This window comes from Manis pentadactyla, chromosome 3 (assembly GCF_030020395.1).
Source record: "Manis pentadactyla isolate mManPen7 chromosome 3, mManPen7.hap1, whole genome shotgun sequence".
NCBI lineage: Eukaryota > Metazoa > Chordata > Mammalia > Pholidota > Manidae > Manis > Manis pentadactyla.
Window position 1 is genome coordinate 186,243,996 of NC_080021.1, and position 18,237 is coordinate 186,262,232.

At 51.2% G+C, this 18,237-nt stretch overlaps 2 protein-coding genes across 2 annotated transcripts; both read left to right on the forward strand.

The window, feature by feature from the left end:
* The first annotated feature begins 744 nt into the window (after positions 1-744).
* On the forward strand, positions 745-1,775 carry HRCT1 (histidine rich carboxyl terminus 1). The gene is made up of 3 exons (XM_057498836.1): positions 745-1,172; positions 1,273-1,391; positions 1,586-1,775. The coding sequence occupies exons 1-3, from the start codon at positions 1,002-1,004 to the stop codon at positions 1,599-1,601; spliced, it is 306 nt and encodes a 101-aa protein (XP_057354819.1). The 5' UTR covers positions 745-1,001; the 3' UTR covers positions 1,602-1,775.
* A 795-nt stretch (positions 1,776-2,570) lies between these two features.
* Positions 2,571-16,900, forward strand: SPAAR (small regulatory polypeptide of amino acid response). The gene is made up of 4 exons (XM_057498837.1): positions 2,571-7,469; positions 7,711-12,756; positions 13,761-14,232; positions 14,833-16,900. The coding sequence occupies exon 1, from the start codon at positions 6,153-6,155 to the stop codon at positions 6,399-6,401; it is 249 nt and encodes an 82-aa protein (XP_057354820.1). The 5' UTR covers positions 2,571-6,152; the 3' UTR covers positions 6,402-7,469; positions 7,711-12,756; positions 13,761-14,232; positions 14,833-16,900.
* Positions 16,901-18,237: the final 1,337 nt, after the last annotated feature.

The following is an 18,237-nucleotide window of genomic DNA, read 5'->3' on the forward strand; positions in this document are numbered from 1 at the left end:
AGTAGAAGGGGCTGCTCTGGGAGAGGGTGCGCGCCGCCGCTGAGGCGTTCGAGCGGGGTGGAGAAGTGCCTGTCTAGGATGAACAGAGGGAGTTCAGGACTAGGAGTGGGAGGGGAGTCCATGACTGCTCGGGCGGCCCACTCTGTAAATTCCCTGCCAGACTGGTAAACTGAGAGCCACACGGCTGGGACAGGAGCCCGGCCTCTCTGAGCTCGCTTGGTGGCTTCCTTCCTGCGTCCTGCAGCCATGGGCTAACACCCAAACCCTCCCGGCTCCCAGACCCAGTAGGACTGAGGACCTAGAGACGGCGTTTAGCTTCCCTGGGTGATGAAAATCTGCCCGGCGTAACCTCACTGAGCTCCTGCAGTGCCGGGCAGTTTGTTTGGCAGAAGCCGACTAGTCCCGGAGGTCCCTGTGGGCTGCAGGACCGGGAGTCACAGACTCTCAGATGATGAGATCTCCCAGGTCATCTAGTCCAAACTCCACCACAATGGTGTTGATGGCAAACGTGTCAGGAGCTAGTTTAAGTGCTTTATAAATCTCAACTCCTTGAATCCTCAGGGATTCCCTTAAGGAAACAGACACAGGTTAAGTAACTTGTGCACAGTCACAGAACAATTGAGCTGTGTGGTTCCAGAACCCATGTTCTTAGTCGCTGTGCTGTACTGTCTCTCAGAGAGGAGGGGGCTAAGCCAGGGAGGGGACGGGGCTGGCCGGTCACTAGACCAGGGGGCAGGGATGGGGCTACCGAGACCTCTTATCTCCAGGCTCGGGGCTTTCCGCTCCACACCCGGCCAGACAGCCCTCCCCTGTTCCCACCCAGCCTCCCTGCGGGCCGCCCCACAGTCAGCAGCAGCCTGGCCCTGGCCTTGGCAGCAGCTCCAGCCCAGAAAGGCTGCGCCCACACTTCCAGGCTGTTCTTCAGCCTGCAGGAGCTGAGACAACAAGGTCCAGGGGCCGCCAGAAGGGAGGAAGCAGCAGGGCACTGCCGAGCAGAGGAAATGCCCAGCTCCCGAACGCTGGGCCTCCTGGGGAGCCCTACCCTCGGGGGCCTGGTCGCCGGCGCTGCTGTGGCTTTTCTGCTGCTTGTGCTCCTGCTGGGCTCCTGCCTGTACCGCGGACAGCAGGACCCTGACGTGCAGCGGGGCCGTCCTGCCGCCAGGAGACGCCGTGTACGGTGGGCCCAGCCTCGGCTCTTCCCGGGCAGGGGCCACCCGGGGCACCTCCACCGTTTCCATCAGCCTGGCCATGTGTCTCATGTGCACCACGCAGGCCTCCAGCACCACCAGCGCCTGCACCAGGCCCACCGAGGCCACCACTGACGCCACCTGCCCTACCAGCTCCAGGACCAGCGCACCGGATGCTCCTGTGTGGAAGGGCGCCCCTCTCTGGTGAATGCCGGGTACTGTGCCCAGGGCCTGCTTGGGCGTTATTCACATACTATGCCCCAGGGTATTTTGGAGGAGAGACCCGAGGAGGAGCGAGGGTGACCCTGCTGCACTGGAGGGTGACGGAGGAGGGGGCAGGAGGAGAGCAAGGGTGGTCCTTTGGGGATGGACACCACCTTGGGACTCTTAACTCCCAGGGGACACAGGAAGTGATGGAGCAGCGCACGCTCATGCACAGCAGATGTTCTGGCTCTCTCGGAAGTGCTTTTCCTCTGACTTCTTCAGGCCTCTGGCCAGTGGGGTAGCCACTTGGAGAAGGCAGGATGAGGCTGCATGGTCTGTTCACTGGTGCCTTAGCACAACAAAATAAAACCACTAAGAAACTTTTGTGAAGAGGCTCTTGACACAACTCAGGTGGGAAGTGGGGAACTGCCAGGCCTGTGTCTATGTTTCCCTGCACCCCCACCCTCTGATGGGAAGCTTGTCCCTGGAGCAGGTGCCTGCTGCCTGCGGCCTGAGCGCTGGCTGTGCCGTGGGGGAAACTGGGTGGGCTCTGCAACACTGCATGGACAGTAGTTGAGAAAGGCCTGAGGCCTGAGCTCGAGGGAAGCTTTAGGGTTTGCAGGTAGCCTTCCCAAGAGGGCTCTCTGTGTCAGTGGGCTCTGGGCTTCTGTGGGGCAGTGGGGGTTTCCAAGACAGGAGACGTAAGGCTACCAGGCTGGCCCCCTAAGGCTCTACCTCCAGCATTCTTTCCAGCCTATCTCCAGGGCGCACTAAGCTCTGGGACCTGCAGAGCCCCGCTCTGTGAGCTGTGTTGGATTCAATATTTCTTTGGTAACTGGGTCTGGGCTTCTTATCCAAGCCTTGAGTCTGCAGCCAGCCTGTCCCACTGGTGCCTGTGTGCGGCAGGGGGTTGGGAGGGAGGGGCCAGGTTCTTCAAACTGGCAGGTATGGTGGTGGGTGGCTTTGGGAGAGTGCTGTCTCCTCGGGATCTCAGTTTCCTTTTCCCTAAAATGGGGTTCCTTCTTCCCAAATACCCCACCAATAGCTGGTGGAATTCCACTGCGAAGAGGGAAATCTTTGTTCTGAGGCCTTCAGCTTGTGTCTGTGGGCTTGGGTAGGAAGTGGAGAGGCATGGGGCAGGCGGGTGGGGGGAGGGGAGGGGCTTGAGCAGGCCAGAGAGTCAGGGGCCTGGTGACTCACTGGAACAGAATGTCCTGTTTCTTTTCTATTTCTATTTCCTGGGGATTCTCTGGGAAGACTGGGGGCAGGGGGCCGGGGAGAGGGAGGCAAATCCACACTATATTTCTGGAGTGGGAAACTGGACCATAGGCCACCACCCCTTGTGCATTGTATCTCAGCAATGTCCTTCAGATCCACTCCCCACCCCAGCCCCAGGTCCAGCTCCACCTCCGAAGTCCTGCCCTCTCTGAAGCATCTCCTCACTGGCGCCTGAAGGATCTGCTGAAACTCCTTATTACTTGGGGATAAACTCTTCGCCTCTTGGTGCCGTTTCAAGACCCCTGGTCCAGTTCCCCTCTATCCTCTCACTCCTTCGTCCTGTCCACACTGCTCTGGTCACTGGCCCGAGAAAACACCCTGCACCTTCCTCTCTCTATCTTTGTCTAAGAAGAATTTGTCTTATTATATTATATATGTATAAATATATATACATTTATATTTTTATTATTTATTAATATAAATTTATATTATTTATAGCAGGAATCAAGGGGTCCCTGCCCTCATAGACCTGAGATCTCTGTGAGGGCCCCCTGCCCCCCAGTGCAGAGCCAGCCCACACCACGATATCCAGGAAGGATTCTTGGAGCCTCATGCTCTCTGGAAAAGTAAATATGATTGGAATAGCTACTGCCAGAAGTTTGGAGCTTGAAAAACACCAAATACAGCAGTCGGGCCCTGTGATGATTAGGTCTCTGAGCTCTCGAGGCCTCGCTGAAGGAGCCTGGGCTCCTGTTCTGTCTCCCCAGTGCTGCGGGTCTGAGAATCAGGAACACTGGGCAGATGGTTGTCCTTACCTGCTGGCCTGGACCTCCCTCCCCTCATCCATGGAGCAGCCCTGGGAAAACAGGCATACTCCGTGTTTTTGGATGTCTGCTGTCATCTTTCCTCTGTTAACAGAAGTAGAAAATATGAGATGTGGTCCTTTTTCTGATCACTTGATGATAGATGCTGGGAGGACATGTACAAATCTAAGTGGTAGTTATCTCTGGGAGCCCCATTGCATCTGGGGTTCACAGGCAGGGGCTGTATATCACAGGATTAAAGAAGAGCAGATACCTGGAAAAAATCCCGTAGGACAACCATCTCTGAATTATGGGCAAAGGCTAATGGCTGTCATGCTGTTTACAACTCTCCTGATAATGCTGCTCTTACTTCTCACTGAGCAGGGCTGTTGAGGTTGGCTGGGGGAGAGGATGAGCTGGGCTGGGGGCACCGGGGCAAAGGTGTCTAACCTTTGTCCACCTTGGATCGAAGGTTGCTCTTTTTGCTCTGGGCTTGAGATGCCACGCTGCTTCCTCCATGTTACAGAGCGCACATGTGAAGTCCAGGAAACCCCCCAGAGACAGAGCAGACCGTACCCATCCTCACCATATAACCAGGGCCCTCGCATTGTGCCACACCACCATCATTCAAATATTGACTGGCTATTATGAGGATGGACCAGAAGGCGTATTTTACAGAGGAATCAAAGAGTCCCCAATCGCAGAACAGAAAAGGAAACCTATACAAGGTAGAAGAGAAGGCTGAACAATTGTCCTTTATTCTAGTTTAAAAATGCTGAACAGTGCATGCCTACCATAGGTGGCCTCCAACTACACGCCCTGTCAAGGAACAGGCAAATGAGGAGTCAAAGGGAAAGCAGCCCAGCTTGAAACCCAGTCCCCGGTGCCGTCCACCTCCTGCACCAGGCTGGCCCATCAGGCTTCCTTCTCTGCTTCTGGTTGCCCCCGCTAATGCGGACGATTCCAGGCATCCAGCTTGCTCCACGCTTGCTCTGCCCACACGCAGGAGCCCTGAGCTCAGGCTGTGTGATCATCTTCGAGAAGGGAAGAGGGAGAGTCTGACAGGTCTCATCTACTGTGAGTAGTCACTCTCCCACTCTGGGCATCCGCAGCTTCCTAAAACTGTAGCTAAAGAAAGTTCACCAGGGCCTTGGAGGAACTGAAAAAGACGCTGGCTGTGTGACCTTGGGCTAGCCCTTGGCCCTCTCTGGGCATTTGTACTCTGATAGTAACACTATACAGTGAGGCAATTGCTCTGTGGCCCCGGGTACCTGGGAAGAGCACTGAATTACGAGAGAAGTGCCTCCTCAGCCATTTGGAGTTCTTGTTGTCACTACCAATCAACAGTAGACCCCATGCAGGTTATCTAACCTCTGACTGTAGGCCTCTTTGTAAAATGGAGACAGTATAACTGCACAGAGCTGCTGGAACACTTAGATAACTCCTGGCTGTATCTGTACTGAAGGATCGTTTCTCACTACCCCAATTCTCAGATTTTGGGTGAAGTGGGGCTAGTAATCCAGTCTCCTTTCTGGATGGTGGCAGTCTGGGTGGTGTCGGCCATGTGGTAATGAGAGTCAGGGTAGAGCCCCGTCTGGCAAACTTACTCAGTAGCTTGGGCCTGACTTCACACCCCAGCCCTGACCCGGTTAAGTGGAGAAGAGGCTGGGCCAGAGTGGCCTGGGTTTGCAGAGGGGTGGGGTAAGTGTAGTCACCAAGGGGGGCAGGCAGTGTCCTGGGCCCACACTCACAATGGGAGGAAGGAATTGAGGAAGTGCTTGCAGTTACTCAGACATCTCGGAGCCTAGGCCCTAGCAGGACCAGGGCTGGACCCCCCAGGGATGAGTGTGCCATGGCCTGGCCGCCGGGGTAGCCCCCAAGTCTGGAGGCCACTGCACCATGGACAGCCAGAGCTGTTGCTGGGGGCGCCCAGGGTAAGTTTCCACAGCCTGAGTGTGAGCAGCAGGCATGATCGGGCAGCAAGGAGGGCTGTGGGAGGCCAGCATGGAAGGGGGCTTCTCCCGGCAACACAGGGCAATGGAGCCCCATGGTATGTCACTGATGGGGCTCAGATATCCTGGCTGGAGCATGCCCTGCCCTATCTGAACAGCGTTCTCCCAGCTCTTCAGAGAAGGAGGCCAAATGAAATGGGCCCTCACCCACAGCACCCACTGAGGTCTCCACGGCACTTGTGGTGACCTGGTGGCATCCCCCGACCTTGCCTGGAGCTGGCGTTGCCTTCCTCCCACCTGGGTCCCTGTCCCCAGCACAGGACCAGCAACAGGCAGCAGCAGATAGGCTGACTCAAGGCCTGGCCCAAGGTTCCTCCAGAGGAGGAGGCCGGGCTCATCCTCCATCCCCAGGCGGGGGAGTATTCTGTCCTTGAGCATACAAACTCTTGAAATCTGCAGCGTCACCACAGGGCCAGGTTGGCAAGGCTCCCTGTGGGCAAAGTCTGCTCCCTCCTTCCAGCCCCTCTGAGTGCAGGGAGACTTGACCTCACATCTTTCAGGATGGCACTTCTTCTAGAAGCTGCCAGTGGAGTTGACCGTGGCTCCTGGAATCCTGGCCAGAGGTTTAGAAAACTGTGACTGAGGCCACCTGAGGTCTGAGTAGGGCTAAACGGGGTGCATGGCAGCCTAGAGGGTCAAGCCCCAGGGCTTCGGAGCAGCCTCACAGAAGAAAGCAGGGACTGCGGCTGGAAGAACAGAGTACCTGCCACCCAGGAGTCCCATTTTGGATGGGGCTAAAGCTCCCAGACCCCACAGGCAGCTCAATGGACCAGCTGCCACGTGGGGCCATGGAAACGGCGGTGATTGGAGTGGTGGTGGTGTTGTTTGCGGTCACCGTGGCCATCACCTGCATCCTCTGCTGCTTCAGCTGTGACTCACGGGCCCAGGATCCTCAGGGGGGCCCTGGCCGCAGCTTCACGGTAGCCACGTTTCACCAGGAGGCTTCTCTCTTCACAGGGCCGGGTCATCATGCCTAGCCCATGGCGGGTGCCCAGGACTTCTGGATTTTCACGTGAGGCCTAACAGCCCCAGGATTTGCTCTTCTGGTGGATCAGACTCACCCACCCCGCAGCCAGCCTTCCCTGGTCCTATGGCTCTGAGTTTGTCCTTCACTGCCTGCGTCCAGCAAACTCTCTGTTCCGACCCATCCCAGCTTGTTGTGCCCTCCAGCCTGGGAGATCTGTGGTGGTGGGACCAGGTGGGAGTGCATTCTGACCCCTGAGAGCTCACAGGTCGGGGCTTCGGAGAGGTCTGAAGACAGGGTGACTGGGAAGTGTTGGATTGCGCAGTAGCCAGCCCTTCTGATCTACTCTGAACAGAAATATCACTGGGATTTATTGTAAACAGGGTGCCGGTTAACGCAAGTTACCCCAAGGATCCTTGGAATGGATTCTATTGCCACCGGAGGAAGCAGCCCCCCAACTGGACGTTTTTACGTCTTTATCTGCTCACTGAGTTGAATGTTTTCGCTGCTTGCATGTGCACCCCGCACAGAGCCCACCCCTAAGGCCTGCTGCTTGCGAGCTGCCTGAAGCTCTGAAATCAAAAGGCTGCTTCCTGGAAACAAGGGATTTATTCTGGTTTGAAAATATATATCCTTTTATGGGTCTCCCAAGAATCAGGGTTGGAAAACCACAGAAGGGAAAAAAAAAAAGAGTGCCAGCAAGTTCAAGATGTTTTATTAACAGGAAAGCCAGAAAGAAGACTTTGAAACATATTTTAAATGAGACTTTATTACTGTATTTGTATAGGTCACTTCTATTCATGGAGCATGTGAGTGACTTATACTCCTTAGGATGGTAGAAAAATCTTTGACTTGAAAGATAATTCCAAATAAGTTAAAATGTTGTGTTACATTGAGAGCATGTAACAAAGCTCTTGTTTTCACCACAAAGAGATGCTCCGTTTCTATTAATAGAAAATCTGTTTTCTGTACCCACAAACAAATGCTGTGTGGAATTTAGCATATGGTTCCAAGGGTGCAAAATTCTGAGTCTCCTGACTCATGTGTCTCCGTCCAGACCTGAAGGGACGGCTCTCCCAGGGTCTGCCTGCTGTGTGTGTGTGTGTGTGTTTGTGTGTGTGTGTGTGTGTCCCAGGGGTCTGCCTGCTGGGTATGTGTGTGTGTGTGTGTGTATGTCCCAGGGTCTGCCTGCTGTGTGTGTGTGTGTGTGTGTGTGTGTGTGTGTCTCCCAGGGGGGTCTGCCTGCTGGGTGTGTGTGTGTGTGTGTGTGTCCCAGGGTCTGCCTGCTGCTGGGTGTGTGTGTGTGTGTGTGTATGTCCCAGGGTCTGCCTGCTGGGTGTGTGTGTGTGTGTGTGTGTGTGTGTGTGTGTGTGTGGCAGGACTGGCCCGCCAGGAGCTGTGGCCTCTCAGGGTGCCTGGACTGGCTGCCAAGGAAGGACTCCCCGAAAGAGGCTTGGGGCTGCCGAGGAGCAGCGGGCTAGGGGCCAGGGAGAGAGGCAGGCTGTTGGAAAAGGATGGAGTGGGGGAGCATGCCAAGGGCAGAGGCACAGCCCTGGGGCAGAAGCTCCTGGGGACCACGTCCTGGTCACTCTGGATCCTGAGCCCCTGGGCAGGGCCTTCAGAGATGCAGTGGGAGGGACCTGGCTGTTGTGGGGGCCGGAGATGAGGGGGGTGCTCTTGTGGGTAGTGATTTCTGGAAGTGAGCACCGAGACAGGGTGTGGTGTGTGAGGTGTTGATAGGGACCGCCGCCATCTGTGACGAGGAGGCAGCAGGGCTGGAGAGAGCAAGACGACGCACCGCTGGCCCTGACGTGACCCCACCTTTGCTCCATCTCTGCGGGCTGGCCCCCCAGTGGGTTTGGCAGCAGGCAAAGTGGTGCTGCCACTGAAGCTGCCCCCGAAGGCCTGCCTGGGTCCTGGGCGGTCTCCCCAGCCTGTTCTCAGAGGGTGGGTGAGCACGTCCAGACACAAACAAGTATGTGGGCGTGGGCGCTCCTGGTGAGTGGAGGTGGTGGTACAGGGTCTAGGAGGGGAGGAGGAGTGGGCCTTGGCCTCTCTCTGCCCTCAAGCAAAGCCAGCTCTTCCATATCGGGCACCCTTCGGCTGGACCCAGGTATCAGAACCCCATGCCCAAGACCCTGTCCCCGTGCTGCGTGGTCACAGCCTCCCGGGGTCAATGGAAAGACAGGCAACAGACTGGAATCCTGCGGCTGAAATCAAAGTAGTGAGCAAAGCCTGGCCGCACCCCGCAGTCTGTCCAGGCCTGAGGGCTCCTCATCTGCTCACTTGCTCATCCACACACCCACCCACCCTGACCCCACTCCATCTACCCCATGTTTTCTCTCCTCACTTATTCACACATTAATTCACTTATTCCATCACTTGTTCTCTTATCCATGCATTCACTCTTCCATTCAGTAAGCAATGGCTGAACACTGGCTGTGTACCAGGCCCTGCCAAGGAACGTGTGAGTCAGCCAGACAGGGTCTTGGCACTCAAACTCCCGATTTAGTGACCTGGACAAGGCTGCCAATAACAGGGGAGGGAGAGCTGGGAGACCTGGGAGGAGTTGGCCCTTGAGCTGGGCTTGAAGAGAACATTTCAATAAGCAGAGTTTGGGGGAGGGCGTTCCAGCCAGAGGGAACGGCATGAGCAGAGGTTCAGAGGACGTGGGTGGGCAGGAAGTAAGCAGGGCAGCCTGGCCGGGCCTTTGGAGATGAGGCCGGACAAGAGCAGCTCCTTAGCGAAGCTCCCCTTACCACATCTGGTCACTGTGTTTCTGGGCAACAGATGATGAAGGCAACGAAGAGCAGCCTGGCTTGTTGGGCCGGCAGGTAGCCCTGCCCAGCGCACCCAGCAACCTTGCGTCCGCTGTCCCCGCGGAGGAGCTCTGGCCACTGCAGCAGAGCCAGGGAGAAGGTCCCTGGAGGTGCTGGGCGGGCCAGCCCTGGGTGGAGGTGGGCTCCAGGGGGTGGGAAAAGCCATCCCAGGAAAGAAGTTATGGTCAGCACCCTGGAGCAGGCTGAGCAAAGGGAGGGGCTGAGGAGGAGCAGCTAGAAAAGGGACAGGAAGGTGGGGAGCATGTGTGGCAGAGAAGCAGGGGGTAGAAGTGCCAGGTTTGGCAAAAAAGAACACAGGACATCCAGTTAATTTTAATTTCAGATAGGCAACAACTAATTTTTAGTACAAATATGTCCTGTGCAATATTAGGGACATGCTTATATTTAAACGTTATTTGTTGTCTATCCGAGATTCAGATTTAACTGGGTGTCCTGTGTTTTACCTTGCAACCCTTCGAGGGGAGAATGGTTCTCAGAGAGGGTGGCTCCGCTGGTGGAAAGAATCAGGGGGTTCGATGAAGGAGCGCACGGAGAAGAGACCTTGGATTCTGCAGCAGAGGGGTTGACAGTGACCTTGGTGGACAGAGTTGAGGGAGTGAAGGGAGCAGCTCTGCGGAGGCGTGGGCGCATGTCAGGTGCGTGTGCAGGGGCAGTGGAGTCAGGGGGGGCTCAGGAAGGGAGGTGGTAGCTGAAGATGGTGTGAGGGGAAGAAGAGGATGTGTGGTGGCCAGAGGGCAATGCCCTGAGGGACAGTTTGTAACTGCTGCTTTTAAGAAGGGGAGGAAGTTGAGCACGTGCGAGGCTGGGAAGGGGGATTGGACAGGGACTCACTGGCAGCACGCCCACAGCGAAGGGACCCTGGAGGATGTCCCTGGATGGGGTGGGCTGGGAAGCAGACAAACGCTGGGTGTGCACCAGTTGTGGGGAGAAGGGGAGAAGGGAGATACGTGCGTGAAGCGGGAATGTCTGCTCAGAGACAGGTATGCCAGGGCTGGAACGGTGACCCAGGGAAGGATGAGCAGTTCCCCCAGTCCTGCTTTTCTTAAGTGTGAGGAGTGTGTGGGTGCGATATGTGTGTGGGGCATGTGTTGTGTGAATGTGTATGTTGTCTGGTGTGGGAGTGTGTGGTGTGTGTATGTGTTCTGTGGTATGTATGTGTGTGTTGGCCCAAGGCTCTCCTGCCATTCTTCCCAGGGCAGCCCATTGTGTAAGGAGCTGGCAGGGCTGGGGGCTCTGGAACAGGTGGCCAGAAGCCCCTTGAGCCCCCAGGCCAGGAGGCAGCAGTGCAGGGACAGAGATGGGCTGGTGCAGGGTGCCAGCAAAGCCGAGTGTTTGTCTGGAGGCAGCAAGAGAAAGGCTGCTTAGGGTCACCCTGGAAATCTGGGGCTGAGCTGCACCTGAGCCCAGGCCTCCCAGTTCCCAAATCCAGGGTTTCCCTCTGTTTATTCTGCCACTATTAGTAGTTCCTACTCACTGGGCTGCTATGCTCCAGGAAGTGTGTTTTCTATATAACAATTCAGCAGGGCCTTCGGCCACACCATTGTGGATAGCCAGGATCCTCACCTGAATCTAAACTACTTGATGATGTAACTGGCCTGCTGCTAGGCTACTGCTTCCACACCCTAGGCAATGAGCTATTATTGACTGAGTCACTATATAAAGAGTCCTGCCCTGTGCTCTGGGAGGAGGTAGAAACGGAGGATTACGCATCTGCAGATGTGATTCTAGTGCTTGAGCTGTCACCGGGAGAACAAGCCAGGTAATAAACCCTTTCATCCCAGGAACGTTCTATTGTCATTCCTCCGTCTCACTGAATCCATAGTGAACTTGCCCAGGGCTGAAACCCATTGGCAAGATAACCATCCTCTCCACTCTACAGTGAGGGATCGGAGCTGGCCATGTGAGGGGCTCTGGACCAGTGCCTCAGTGCCATTGCAGCAGGAACCTGTCTGTTCTCCATACCTGGGGCCTGCCTCAAGCCATCTCTCAGCCATCCCTTCCCATCTCCTCAGGGTGGAGGGGAGGCAGAGTACCCAGGGGTCTAACTTGCCCTGGCTTTCTCTGGATGAAAGCCTTGCTCAGGAGGGCCCTGACCTGGATCTCTAACTTGGAAGAAGGGGTCTTTGCCATGTGCAGTTCTGGTGGGCAGCCCACAAAGCTTCACCCCAGATAAGCATCTGTCGGCCCTCACCAGCCCAGCAAGGCCTCCCTAAGGCTTCACTCCTGCAGAGGGACGGACTGCCTCTCCAGGCCCAGTCTGGCTTCCCTTCACCTCCATGGCCTTCCCTCCCAACTCCACCCCAGGACAAAGGGCTGGGAGAACCCCGCTGTGTTCCAGCCAGCTCCATCCAACCCTGCCCCCACCACTAACTGGCTGGGCCTCGGGTTCCCTGATTGTACAGAGGAGAGGACAACCCTTTCCCACCTTGTCTAGAGGATTTGTGAGAGTGGGAAGATCCTCGAAATCCAGCTGTGAGGATCGCTCAGCCCTGCCCTGCTCTTTCTCCACATTCCTGGTTCTGCAGGATAGTACTTCTCTCTGGGACCAGCTGGATTCTGGAGTCAGGAGGCCCTGAAATAACATGTTTTCCGGAAAAGTACCTTCCTTAAAGGAAACCACTTGTTCCCAGGAGTAGAAAAGGGTCATTGTGCCTCGCCAGGGCCCCAGTCCCCTCAGGACATGACACTTGAGAAGACAGACACAGCTAGACACACATACCCGGGTGTGCTCATCCAGTGTATTTGTAATAGTGAAAACTTAGAAGCAGCCCAAGCGCCAGTTGGGAGGGGGCTTGTCTGGCAAATCCTAGCACAGCAGAAACATTGAACATAGGCTTAAAAAATGAGGCAGATTTAAACTCATTAAGAGGACAGGGCATTTATCATATATCATTAAATAAGAAGTAAAGTAAATTGGAGAACTCTAAATGTGCCAGGTGGTAAAACGTATTTTGTTAAAATACACTAGATACATAGCCCAGGATGTGGAGAGCTGCCTGCCCGGGGGCTAGCTGGGGACTCTCTCAGGCTGGGTGGGGCTGCTGTGTGCTTCAGATGTTTGTCTGTATTTTCTATAATTAATGGTTTGCTTTTGAATAAGAAAAAGCAGAAAACTAATAAAGGAAAAGGAACAAAAGTTACTTTTCTTAAATTATAAAATAAACCAACTCCAATCTGAGATAGACACAGAAAAATACAGTCAAACACAGAGGCAGAAATGCTAACAGACAAGTTCAGGCCGTGTGCTAACTGGTGTGCAAAACACATCTCCAGCAATCCCTGTCTTATCCTATGGAAACACACAAGTGTGCAAACATATATGTCCAAGGGTGTTCTTACAGTATTATTTTTAATAGCAAAACATGATAAAGATCCAAGTATCCAACAGAAGGAAAATACATAAATTATGGTGCATATCCCCAAATGCAGTAACAGCCATTACAAAAATGTACTGACTTGGAAACTGCCCCCTGTAAGTAGAGAAATAACAGCAAATTACAGAATGGTCTCATAAAAAAAGGCGAGGAAGTAATGGCTCTTATCTCTCTACCCCTTGCCGCAGAGGCTGCAGTGGTAAACACCTTTTGATATGTAAATGAACTAAGGTTAGGCAGAAGATTTTGGAAATTCTGCAGTTTACCCCACATGGTGACTGACAGCTCTCAGCTGAAGCTTTGTTATGCTGATTTTGAGAACAGGCCCCAGTAAGCCTATTCTACACAGGTCTTCATTTCCACGGGTATCTAGCCTAAGACAGACATTGAACTGATGTTTCTGAAAGGTGTCAAGTGGAATTGACGATTTTTCCCTGTGAATGTCCGGTTGACTTAGTGCCACTAATTGAAGAGTTGGTTTTTCTCCCTCTATTCTGCAAAATAATCATAAACAAAGTGGCCATATTTGTCTGGATTCATAGCTGAGCTCTAAATTCTTTTCCACTGATACATGTCTATTCCTGGGTCAATATTACACTTCTTAAAAATGCAGTGCTCTAAGAAATCTTCTGCATCCGTGGATGTTTTGTTGCCCTTGTCTAGCTTGGATTAACACTTAGTCTACAGGCACACACCTGATCATCTACATTTGCTCTCTTACAGCACTAAACTATGTTTTCTACCTTTATCTTGCATCTACCTACCACTTCAGCATTTTATTAATAATAATAATAATAATAATAATAATAATGGAGAAATGTGGGATTCACATATAAATCAAGTATAAAAATCAAACGAATATTCATATTTGACCTGATTGTTTATAGTTCATAATGCGTGATCAAAACAGAAAGTTTCTGTGATGACTGCCCTTGTACTGTTCACCATGTAAGAACTTATTCACTATGTAAGAATTTGTTCACCATGTAAGAACTTGTTCGTTATGCTTCAGAAGATTGGAGACTGATGAGAATTAGGCTTGGGGTGGATTAATGATTGTGCATTGAGTCCCCTATACAGAATTTTATTGTTGTTAACAACCATTTGATCAATAAATATGAGAGATGCCCTCTCAAAAAAAAAAAAAAAGGCGAGGAGGAGCAAATAAACACCCCTTCTCCTTAAGAAAATAAAAAGAACAGAAACACTCCTAAATTGCACATATTTATGTGCATTTGTATGAACATAGAGAAAAGCCTAGAAAGATGTGATTACCACTGTGGATAGGCTTGCAGGGAGGAAGAAATTCACTTTTTACTTTATATACTATGCATTGTTTGAGATTACTTTAACAAGCATGTGTTGATTTTTATTATATGTAATAATACATTTTTTACAAGATGGTACAAAGGTTAAGAACAAACTTTACTATTACTGTTCAGAAAATAGTTGTTATTTGCAAAAAGAGCCCTCTGGGCTGATGAATGCTAGAGCTTCTCTTAGCAGGAACATTCCAGACACAGATGAACAAAATTGATTCCTATTTCTGTGTGAGCTCCACCAGGGAATGAGGCAGCAGGAATCCCCCAAGTGGAGAAGTGGCTGTGTGACATGTCCTGGCCTTTTCCAGGTGTGCCACCTGAAGTTCAGAGGAGTGACTAACATATTCCCCTATATTTTGTGGCAGTTTCAAAATACAATTTTCTGGCCTTCATTTCAGTGAACTTTGAACTCATAATTCACACTGCTGTTTATATAATTCAGAACATTACAAGGAGACCAGGCCATAAACCCTTCTGACCAGTGTGTGTTGGTAAACTGACTCCCTGGGGGGATAAAAGAGCCCTGATATGTAGTGTTAGCCAATTTTTGAGGGAGGTATAAATATCTCAAGCTACCAATGTGACATCACTGAGAGTGGGAGAGCGATGCGCACACTGGTTCTCTCCCCAGCCTCTGCGGGCCAGCCGGCACACCACCGGCCATGACGTGCCAACAGCTGCAGGCCAGCTGAGTAGGCCCTGATCTCGCCTCTCCAGGCGCTCCCATTTGTCAGGGATTGTAGACCTTAATTTTCCAAAGAACATTCCAGCGTTTTCTACTCTTGCTTTCAGTTTGCTGTCAGTGGATTCCTTTGAACTGGTGACATCTGTGTTGATTGTTGAGTTTTTAAATCTCATGGGAGAATATGGTTTCCAAGTTTCTAGACTTCTCAACTTATTTTTATTAGGACTTGGCCTTTGGAGAAACAGCATTTCTGAGAAATGCTGGGAAAGAACTCCTGCATGGGAACACTAATCCAGAAGATTTGAATTCAAACAACCCATTTGAATTAAACTTGAATGATCATGATTCTACTGAATACATTTTCAGTGGTCCCAGTTTTGCCTCCTGGTCATTGTCTTTGATCTTATTTTATGGGATTTTAGGTGTGGAGTTCTACACAATTCAGTGTTCAGTTTAGTGATTTACCAGAGAGGCTGACCTTCAGGGTTGGGTTAGCGATTGTCCTTCTGTCTGATCTTGTACACATTGGCACAAGCTAGTTGTCAACATAGCTAGTTGTCTTCCAACCTCAGTTTCCCCCTTCTTCCTTATTACAGCTACAACACAGCTGCCCTTGGAGCTAGTAATGGCCAGGAGAAGTAGTATGCAGCTTCCGGGAAATGCCCTTAGATAGGGAGGAAGCACTGTTCTTTGCCTTGCCTCCTTCCTTCAGGCCAGGACATAACGGCTGGAGCTACAGAAGTCACACTGGACCATCAAGTGGCATTGGGAGAGGAAACTATGCATGGTGGAACCAGCTAGAAGGAGCCTGGGTTCCTGCCATTGTGGGGACGCCCTCCCAGGCCCACTCTGCCTACTTCCAGGCTTTGACAGCACTGTTGATAATAAGGGTTTCTATCACTCACAGCTAAAGCCAATTAAACAGCACACTAACCCGTTCTTTTCCTATTGAAATCACAGACCACTCGCAAGAAACTCAGAAAGGTCAGTAACAGTGTGACCGATGGGAGACTGCAGCCACACTCGGCGCCTCGGGAGGTGTCTGGTAGGAGGCCTCACCCCACAGCACGGCTGATACTCCTTATTTTGTGAGAGACTGGCTCCCTGGGTGCTCGCAGCCTGTCTGCCAAGAAGGTCGGTGAATAAATAAACTTCTCTACTCATCTGAGTTGATTAGCCTGGGGAAATAAATTTTCAGACTTCTTTCAGATCACTCGCAGGGTCTTTTCACAAACGTCTATGAGCCTAACTTTGTAGCAACCAGGCCCTGGAAGCCACAGGATGTACTTCATTACTCCGCTGCTGAGGGAGTAAATCCTGGCTGAAGGAATTGGGGGGTTCAGCCGGGGAAGACATGATGGGAGGTGGAGCTGACAGCTACTTTCACACATCAAAATAGAAGAGGGGTCAGGCTTCATGGAGGCCCCAGGCCAACACCAGGACCCACTGGTGGAGGTGGCCAGTTCTACCCTTAGTTGAAGAGAAACCCCCCATCCCATGCGGCTGGCCGAGGCAGCTGAGGGGCACAGCTCTCCACGGCGCAGGGGTTGCGGAAAGGCGTCAACGGCTGAGCAGCAACCCCTAAATGCCAGTCTACACACTGTTACCTGTCTGTAAAGTTTTCCAGGTCTCCTTTTCCTACTGGGGAAAGAAGAGACAATGTGGTACATTTTCAAAAAGCTAAATATTTGCAAGTTGAAATACATTTCCTTTATTCTGAGGTTATAGTCTTTCTATCTGGGGAGGTGTTCTAAAATGTTTTGTTGTTGTTAGGTAGTAGGTGGTATTTGTTACTGTTTAGCATCCGAGCTTGACAAAATAAAATCTCAGCAACTCCACATAAGTCTCTATTTAAAAAAAAACCTTATGTGTCTGTGAAATCTAGAAATCTGGTAATCACGGGCAAGATGGACCATCTGACACGCAGGTTGTCTTTGTCTTATTTTTTTCTTTATTGACTATATTCCCTATGCTGTACTTTTCCTCTTTTTTCAATCGAAGTATAGTTGATATGCAATATTAGTTTCAGGACATTGTGATTTAACAATTATATACATTACAAAATGCTCACCATAATAGTTACCATCTATTACCATATGGTTATTACAACATTATTGACTTTATTACCTATGCTGTACTTTTCATCCCCATGGTTTATTTATTTTATAATTGGAAGTCTATACCTCTTAATCTCCTTTGCCTGTTTCCCTCATCCCCCACACCTCTCCATTCTGGCAACCACCAGCTTGCTCTGTTATTTATGAGCCTGCTTCTTCTTTTATTTATGCATTGGTTTTGTTTTTTAAGATTCCACATATAAATAACATTGTATGGTTTTGTCATTTTCTGTCTGACTTATTTCACTTAGCATAATACCCTCTAGATCCATCCATGTCATCACAAATGGTAAGACTTTAGATTTTCTTTTTTATGGCTGAATAATATTCCAAAGATGTATGTACCACATCTTTACCCATTTGTCTATCAATGGATACTTATGTTGCTTCCATATCTTAGCTATTATACATAATGCTGCAATAAACATAGGAGTACATATATCTTTTCAAATTAGTGTTTTTTTTTCCTTTGAGAAAATACTAAGGAGTATAATTACTGGATTGTATAGTATTTCTATTTTTAATTTTGTGAAGAAACTCCATACTGTTTTCCATAGTAACTGTATCAGTTTACAGTCCCACCAGTTGTGCAGGAGGGTTCTCTTTTCTCTAAACCCTCACCAACACTTGTTATTTCTTGTCTTGCTATTAACCATTCTGACAGGTGTAGGTCATATCTCATTGTGGTTTTGATTTCCATTTCCCTGATAATTAGTGTATGTGTCTGTTGGCCATCTGCAGGGAAAATGGGAGTTCCATGGCCAGGATTCTCACCTGACCCTGGTCAGCTTGTCCACTGCATAATGCAGTGCTCACAGGTGCGTGCTTGCACATGTGTGGGCAAAATGAGTTAGCACTGACTCTATATAAAGTGCTCTGCCCAGTGCTCTGGGGCTGCAAGGTGGTGGAGAGGCCCAGAGTCAGAGACCAGCTTGCTGTATGCAGACTTGCCCTAAGGTCAGTGCCCTGCCACCATGAGAATAAATTTGGGTATAAACCCTTTTACCCTCAATGCTCTGTTGTCATTTTTCAGTCTCACCAAATCCAGAGTGAACTTGCCCAGGGGAATCCCCCTCAGGTGAGACATCTGGTGTAGTCAGCAGGATTTGCTGCAGACAAAATAAAAAATGGAATAAGCTGCCCTCATGGGAGGTGTGCTTCAGCAGGCTGCCCCTGTGGATGGGGAGACACTCAGGTGTCCCACAGTGGGCATGTGGTCCGAGGTGACTTGCCGCTTAGAGGAGGGGACCTCCCCAGGACTGGAGATGGTGGAGGTGATGCCTGAGGCAGCAGAAGAGGCCCTCTGCAAAACAGGGAATTCCGTAAAGAGACAGTGCCTGTGAGGTGGCGGGCACTGTGGGTTGGCTTTTATTCTCACAGAGTTAAGAAAGGCCAAAAAGGAGAAAGACATACTCCTGCGAGAAGCACAAGAAGAAGCAGCATGAGATTCTGAGCCTTGAGGTACCCTAGAGGAGGTAAAAAATTTGTTGACTGAGATGGCATCACTACAA